The sequence below is a fragment of the Lissotriton helveticus genome, chromosome 11, assembly GCF_964261635.1.
Source record: "Lissotriton helveticus chromosome 11, aLisHel1.1, whole genome shotgun sequence".
Classification (NCBI taxonomy): domain Eukaryota; kingdom Metazoa; phylum Chordata; class Amphibia; order Caudata; family Salamandridae; genus Lissotriton; species Lissotriton helveticus.
This window is the reverse complement of record NC_136072.1, coordinates 1,020,573,332-1,020,580,911: the sequence shown is the minus strand read 5'-3', so window position 1 is coordinate 1,020,580,911 and position 7,580 is coordinate 1,020,573,332. Positions and strand designations below refer to the sequence as shown.

The 7,580-nt window shown below is 47.0% G+C and overlaps 1 protein-coding gene across 1 annotated transcript; it reads right to left on the bottom strand.

The window, feature by feature from the left end:
• Positions 1-5,204: 5,204 nt before the first annotated feature.
• On the bottom strand, positions 5,205-6,433 carry LOC144790931 (ly6/PLAUR domain-containing protein 3-like). Its single transcript, XM_078665563.1, has 2 exons — positions 6,133-6,433; positions 5,205-5,816 (listed from the first exon to the last, which is right to left on the bottom strand). The coding sequence occupies exons 1-2, from the start codon at positions 6,379-6,381 to the stop codon at positions 5,205-5,207; spliced, it is 861 nt and encodes a 286-aa protein (XP_078521689.1). The 5' UTR covers positions 6,382-6,433.
• Between the last annotated feature and the right edge of the window lie 1,147 nt (positions 6,434-7,580).

Here is a 7,580-nt window from a genome sequence, read left to right as displayed (position 1 = left end):
CGAGTTGGTTCAGTATTGTACGCTCTTTCATTAACTGGTATAGTCAGTTTAATGAGATAGTGGTCTGTCCATCCCATCGGACTGGGCACCTCTGTCTTAACCTCCTGGATGTTTGTAAAAACCGGATCAAGAGTGTGCCCAGCTGAGTGCGTTGGAGCTTGGATTAGGGAGTTAAGTTGTAAGGCACTGAGGTCGGCAAGAAGATTTTTGATAGTGGAGTCATTAGGCAGATCAAAATGAAGATTGAGGTCACCTAGTATGGTGAAGTTGGCAGATTTAGTCACTAAGGATCTTGCCACCTCAAGAAGAGCTTCAATAAATTTAGGGGCAGGTCCAGGTGGACGATAGATGTAGAGGCCTGACAGGGCAAAGTGAGGGCTGGTTGTTATTTTGAAGCGGGCACATTCACAGCCGGGAAGTTCTTCCTTGGTGAATGAGCAAGGGAATTGCTTCTTGTAAATTACAGCGATGCCTCCACCTCTCGCATCTCTATTTAGAGTCGACATAAGGTAGTCGTTTGGAAGCGTGAGGTTAGGTATGGCAGACGCGCCGTCACGTATCCAGGTTTCACAGAGGAAGAGGATATCAGGGTTCTCATCGAGTATGAGGGTGTTAACCTCATGGTGATGTTTGGTGAGAGACCTGACATTAAGTTGGAGGATCGTAAGTGGGGTAAGTGTAGGCGAGTCTCGTTTCTGTTGGATGAAGCGGGGGCTAGCTGTGATAAAGTGGCAGGACTTACATTGGAGGTGAGTGTGACCAAGAATACCTGTTGTGTCGGCACAACTCCATCCAGGGTTCAGGGCAATGAGGTGTTCTCTATCGTACTGAAGGGGTTCCTGTGGAGTCCGACCAGGGGGACTGACGAGAGGCGATGTCTTGGCGATGGCGGGCTTGCCTTAGATGCGCCTTCAGCGCGCAAACGGCGCACCCGCTGCACCCGCTTGCTGCGCGTCCGGTGGATACACATGTTATCAAGGGAGAAAAATGGGCGGGGGTGTGGCCTCGAAGTGGGCGTGGCCTCGCAGCACGCTGTCAATGGCGGCAGGAATTGTTTGTGATTGTCGAGTCCGCGGCAGCACTAGGTCCGCTGCGCGGTGAGTTCGAGGGGCAGAGTCCTGAAAGATGCCAGGAAATCACAGTGAGTGAAATTAAAAATATAACAAATTTCGTGACACACAACTTTTAAAATATGCAAGTGGTGCTCCCGGCTTCCGCCTCAGGAGAGTAAGTGGATCTGAATGAGAACGCTAGCAATCAGCGTCTTTTGTACAGATTGGGCGGGGGGCGTGGCCTCGAAGTGGGCGTGGCCTCGCAGCACGCCGTCAATGGCGGCAAGAATTGTTTGTGATTGTCGAGTCCGCGGCAGCGCTAGGTCCGCTGCGCTGTGAGTTCGAGGGGCAGAGTCCTGAAAGATGTCAGGAAATCACAGTGAGTGAAATTAAAAATATAACAAATTTCGTGACACACAAGTTTTAAAATATGCAAGTGGTGCTCCCGGCTTCCGCCTCAGGAGAGTAAGTGGATCTGAATGAGAACGCTAGCAATCAGCGTCTTTTGTACAGATTGGGCGGGGGGCGTGGCCTCGAAGTGGGCGTGGCCTCGCAGCACGCCGTCAATGGCGGCAGGAATTGTTTGTGATTGTCGAGTCCACGGCAGCGCTAGGTCCGCTGTGCGGTGAGTTCGAGGGGCAGAGTCCTGAAAGATGCCAGGAAATCACAGTGAGTGAAATTAAAAATATAACAAATTTCGTGACACACAAGTTTTAAAATATGCAAGTGGTGCTCCCGGCTTCCGCCTCAGGAGAGTAAGTGGATCTGAATGAGAACGCTAGCAATCAGCGTCTTTTGTACAGATTGGGCGGGGAGGCATGGCCTCGAAGTGGGCGTGGCCTCGCAGCACGCTGTCAATGGCGGCAAGAATTGTTTGTGATTGTCGAGTTCGCGGCAGCGCTAGGTCCGCTGCGCGGTGAGTTCGAGGGGCAGAGTCCTGAAAGATGCCAGGAAATCACAGTGAGTGAACTTAAAAATATAACAAATTTCGTGACACACAATTTTTAAAATATGCAAGTGGTGCTCCCGGCTTCCGCCTCAGGAGAGTAAGTGGATCTGAATGAGAACGCTAGCAATCAGCGTCTTTTGTACAGATTGGGCGGGGGGCGTGGCCTCGAAGTGGGCGTGGCCTCGCAGCACGCCGTCAATGGCGGCAGGAATTGTTTGTGATTGTCGAGTCCGCTGCAGCGCTAGGTCCGCTGCGCGGTGAGTTCGAGGGGCAGAGTCCTGAAAGATGCCAGGAAATCACAGTGAGTGAAATTAAAAATATAACAAATTTCGTGACACACAAGTTTTAAAATATGCAAGTGGTGCTCCCGGCTTCCGCCTCAGGAGAGTAAGTGGATCTGAATGAGAACGCTAGCAATCAGCGTCTTTTGTACAGATTGGGCGGGGGCGTGGCCTCGAAGTGGGCGTGGCCTCACAGCACGCCGTCAATGGCGGCAAGAATTGTTTGTGATTGTCGAGTCCGCGGCAGCGCTAGGTCCGCTGCGCGGTGAGTTCGAGGGGCAGAGTCCTAAAAGATGCCAGGAAATCACAGTGAGTGAAATTAAAAATATAACAAATTTCGTGACACACAAGTTTTAAAATATGCAAGTGGACCATGTCTCATGGAACATGCATATGTGGCATTTGTCTAATAGGGTAGCCCAGTTAGAATCCAACAGGTTGGTTCTTAGCCCTGCAACATTCAAGGAAATACTTTTTAGTTTATCTTTGGGATTAGGGGTTGCGTGTGACATGGGGCCCTCAGCCTGCTCTTTTACACCTAGTTTTAGGTTATGTTCCAGATGAGCATAGCTTTGAGGAGGAAAGGTTTGCATATTGCATATTGAACGTCATCCAATACCTCTGTATTATATCTATCTTCACTTCTGCTGCTACTTTGACTAACAGAGACTTCACTTCCTTGAAGGCCTGCGGTTTTGGCGTCCTCATCTCTAGGTCCAGTGGCAATTTTGGGGCCATTAGCTCTATTGGTCCCGAATCCTGGAATGAAGTACCTAGTACATTTAGTTACATGGGAAGTAATAGGGACAGATTCACATATCTGGTATTGAAATTGTGTCTTCGATCCAACTGCCTCCTGATCACCTGCAACAGTGCTACAACTCCCCACTACTGGCCTCAGTGGAATATCAGGCTTCCTATAAATATCTACGGTGCTCTGTAATTTTGTCACAGCGGCCTCAAGGTTGCTTAGTCTCTGCAGAAGCGGAAAGAGGTTAGCAATCAATGTTGATTCAAATTTAATAAAAAGTGTGTCCCCGTTCAGCCTAGGTGCAAGGTATAGCATTAGAATTATCGCACTGAGCCTTGTCTGTGCAGATTGGCGACAGTGAGTCTCCTTTGGACACCCTCTGTTGGATGATATTTGAGGTCAGCTTTGATCTAGTGCATGCCATTTGAGTTTAGACCACTGTATTTTGTTTTCTTTTTCCTTTTTGTGGGAGGCTCGTTTTCGGTTAATGAAGAAAGATTGGGGGAGTGTAATGCTCTTTAGGCTGTTATCAGGGCCACAGTGACAGCTCCATCTTGTGTGAACACATCACTTTGCGTGGGTGTAGCAGCAGAAATTTGAGAAGGTGTATTGTCTACATGTAATAAATGAGTTTTTCCTCTATCCAAAGATAAGTGTTGTTGTGTAAGTATAATTTAATTATCTAGGGCGCTTGTGACACGCACCAAGAAAGAGTCAAAAGTGGTGCCATGGGGTCTCTTAGGGGAATCCTCTTTATTTATTTATTTTGTTTATTTATTTTTAATTATTTATTTATTTATACCGTGTCGTATTCCTTTTTACCATTTTTGAATGAGTGTTAGACCAGTATCAGTAAATTAGAGTAAATACACCTACCAGGTTAGCAGGGGGTCCCAGCCAGGGTTGTCAGACCAATTCAGCCGCAGGCAGTCTAGAGTACTCCGATGTGGCACCAAGCACCTCTACCGCTGAATGAGAAACAGACATCCTTGTCCCTTGTCCTAGGTTATCCTTTGCAGGCTACATTGTGAGCAGCACCGGGGAAACTTGAGGCAGAGTTCTGTACCAGAGTCAGAGAACCAAGAAGGTGGGGCCCTGCCTCCCCCGGTCTCTGACAGGCGCAGACGGGCCCGCCCTTGGCCAAGGCACTCTCAGCTATTTCACCTACACTCCTTTTCATAAAGTACAGCTAATTGATTTTGACTCATCAGTAAATCATTATAACTGCATTCTCCATATACCGTAGCTCGTCTCATTTAACTGTGATGTAATTTAAACATGTTTAGTTATCAGAAAATGTATGTATTCAAACGATCCAAACTGCCAACACCACATTTTGTGGAGGGCGGCATTGATGATCAGAGAATTCAACCATGTTTTGTGATTTTGTGGTACCAGAATAATTAGCCACGCCCATGTTCATTTAATTGCAAGACCAGAGTCTTATTATGCTTCTGTAAACTTCCTTTTATTTAATAGCAGCAGTCAGGAACTGAAAACTACAAATCCTCTTAGGATAAAATAGAGTACCAATGCCAACCAACAGCATCACAGTAACACCTATAACTCCTAATGTCTCTGCGAACAGCCCTCTTTTCTTAATACTCGCAGTCAAGAAAAGTATTGCACACTTTTATTACTTATTACGGTTATTACTGGTATTTCTAATAAAACTTCAATCATTGATATCCTGTATTGGTTATTTGACAGCTTACTGTGCTTTTGCATTGCGACCGGTGCTTTGGGTGCCTCGAGCGCCCACAGCCATATTCCACATCATGCGTTTGGCTATGTTCACCATTTTGGCTGCAAAGTTCTTCACAAGCCCATTGGCGGTGTTACAGTCCGGTGCTTTCTATTGTCGCATAGGAAAAGAGGGCTGTTCACATTCTAGTTAGGAGTTATAGCTGTTACTGTGATGCTATTTTTTTTTTTTGCAGAATTTTATATAGCGCGAACTAGAACCGAACCGAATCAGTTATCAGAGCGCTTTATATAGCACCAGTTACGTTACATGAGGACACACTTTCATTTTAGGCACGGGGAGATTAAATGATTTGCCCAGAATCCCAGGGGTTTTTTGGCGTCGTTACCGAGACTCGAACCCAGATCCCCAGGTCCGAGGTCGAGTGCCTTAGCCGTTAGGCCAACCCCTCTCCCCGAGATGCGGCTTACAGTAAAAATGGCTCATCTTCTTTAAGAGAATGATAATGCAATTTTTGGATTAAGTACTTAATGCTTTCAGCTGCCCTATATAAACTGATAATGGCCACCAGGGCAGCCACTATAAGTGAGGAAACATATGTGGTGCGCAGGCCACCATTTTTCTTTGGTGTTATTGTTGGCACCAAACCATTGCAGAGATTCTTACTACAGCAAGAGCTGCTTTCGCTGACATTCTCATAATCGCTGACCCCCATGTACCACGTAGTGCAGCTCCAGACGGCGCATTTCTTCATAAAGTAGGGTAAGATGACTCTGTTTTCTTTACCTAGGATTATGCTGCCATTCCCTTCAAAGCAGCTTGGAGATTCATCTAGGCATCTCACAACAGGAGCGTTATGTGGGGAGCACTGGTCCTTCGAGGTACTGACGCAGGAGTAACATTCAAGATTACTGAGGTCTTGAGTTCTGTTTTCATGTTGGACGGACAGAGTCTTGTTCACGAAGGCTTCAGTCACCAACGTGTTACAGAGGTCTTCAGAGCAGGCGTGAACTTTCCGTTTACTGTACGAGTACTCGGAGCTGATGTCTGCGTTGTCCTGATTCTGGTGGACGCCAATGTCACCAGCCGCAGCCCGTGGAGGGAGTTGCAGTGGGGCAGGCACGCGGGGCGGGGGAGGGGCAGGGTGGGGGGTGATAAACACCGGAATCTGGATGATTGCAGGTAAGTAAACAATTAAATTAATAAAACGAATTATGTAGCGCGCCCTGCATCGCATTTTGCGATGCAGGGCACGGAACGAAATTCGTTTTATTAATTTAATTGTTTACTTACCTGCAATCATCCAGATTCCGGTGTTTATCACCCCCACCCTGTCCCTCCCCCGCCCCGCCTGCCTGCTCCACCGCAACTCCCTCCACGGGCCGCAGCTGAATGTCACACCCCTTTATTGCTGCTGACACTTTTTGTTTATCTATGATTCGAACACCGATGGCCTCCAGACAGACGTTCTGTGGCGGGGTACATTCCTCTATCTTGATGCGGTCCACTGCACATCCTCCATCATTAAAATCCTTACAGGAGTAACAACGTAGGCTGGCAACTCCTTCAGCCAGGAGGACGGCCGCCAGCATTCCCGCCAAGGCCACTTTCCCAAAAACCTGCGCGTGCTTTCCCTCTTCCATTCCCGCGCTTCCCTTCTGTTTGTCTGCCTAAGAAAAGAGATGGTGTCAGGGTCGAGCCAGGACCTGGTGCGAAGTGGCTCTTGTAGGCAACTTGCCAGCCGTCCCTTCCGTTCTCTGCCTGCGGCCAGAAATGCACAACATTTGTTGGCATTGTTACTACGTTTTATGTCCATTGGTTAGTTGTTCCTTATCCTCATGGGATTTGGGGTTTTCAGTTCTTGACTGCTGCTATTAAACAAACTGCAAGATTAGAGAAGAATACTACTCACCTCTGTGCCTTTAATATAATTAAGACTTTCCTTTATAAATAACTAGGAAAATCACATTTTCATTAACGTGTCATGAAGAGTGGTCTGGGGGTATTTTGCATCTGATGGCTCATACAAAATGCTTTCCATGTCTGATAGGTTGTGATTAACTAATTCACTGAGTTGAATTTTGGAGTGTGGGTGCAAAATACCTGTTCATATCTGCAAACAGTTGTAGTTTTGGTTCATTCTTACTGGATGGGATGTTCTCCATAGATTTGGCATGCTTGGCTTGCACAGCTCTCAGTTCTGCTTTAACCATTCTTCCAGTCCTGGCGTCCATGTTTTGGCTCCAGGGTCTACGATCTTGCTCTCATGAATTATCAAAGAGGCTGAATTGCATGGCGTTGACACCTTTACCACTGGCTGAGCCTTATTTTGGTTGGGCCTAGACAACTCTTGTGCTGTCTTTTTTAAGACATGTTGCATACAGTTTGTGGGCTTACAGACTGCTTCTTTTCATTTGTTTGTTTCAGTGCCCTTTAAAAATACTTGCTTCCAATTGGGTATTTGTTCTCATTTCTCCTTCGTTTTTGTTGTTGGTTCCCTCCAATGGAGAAAGCCCCCAGGACTTGTATCCATCCACTTTTTTATGTTAGTTACTGCCCTAGGAAAAAATGTTTTTACATCTGAAACAGCACTTCATGCAAGTGCTCGTGTGTTTCTCTTGATCAGCGCAGCTCTCACTTCAGGGATGCTGCACTTCATCTTTCAGCATTGGGTAGCTTCGGGAGGCTGCGCCCTTTTCTATTTGTTACTTCTTATTTGTTACATTTTGCAAGTGATCAGAACAGTGGCCGGTTCACAGCCGCCATGCTTCTTCTTTCAGCATGGGGCCTCTTTGGGAGGCTGCGTTCTTTCTTTTTTGTCAGCAAGGCATGGAGGCCGCTT

Coding starts and splice junctions, on each gene's coding strand:
- LOC144790931 (XM_078665563.1), bottom strand. CDS start 6,381: ATGGAAGAGGGAAAGCACGCGCAGGTTTTTGGGAAAGTGGCCTTGGCG. Junction 5,817..6,132: donor CAGCAATAAAGGGGTGTGAC/ATTCAGCTGCGG, acceptor GCGGCTGGTGAC/ATTGGCGTCCACCAGAATCA.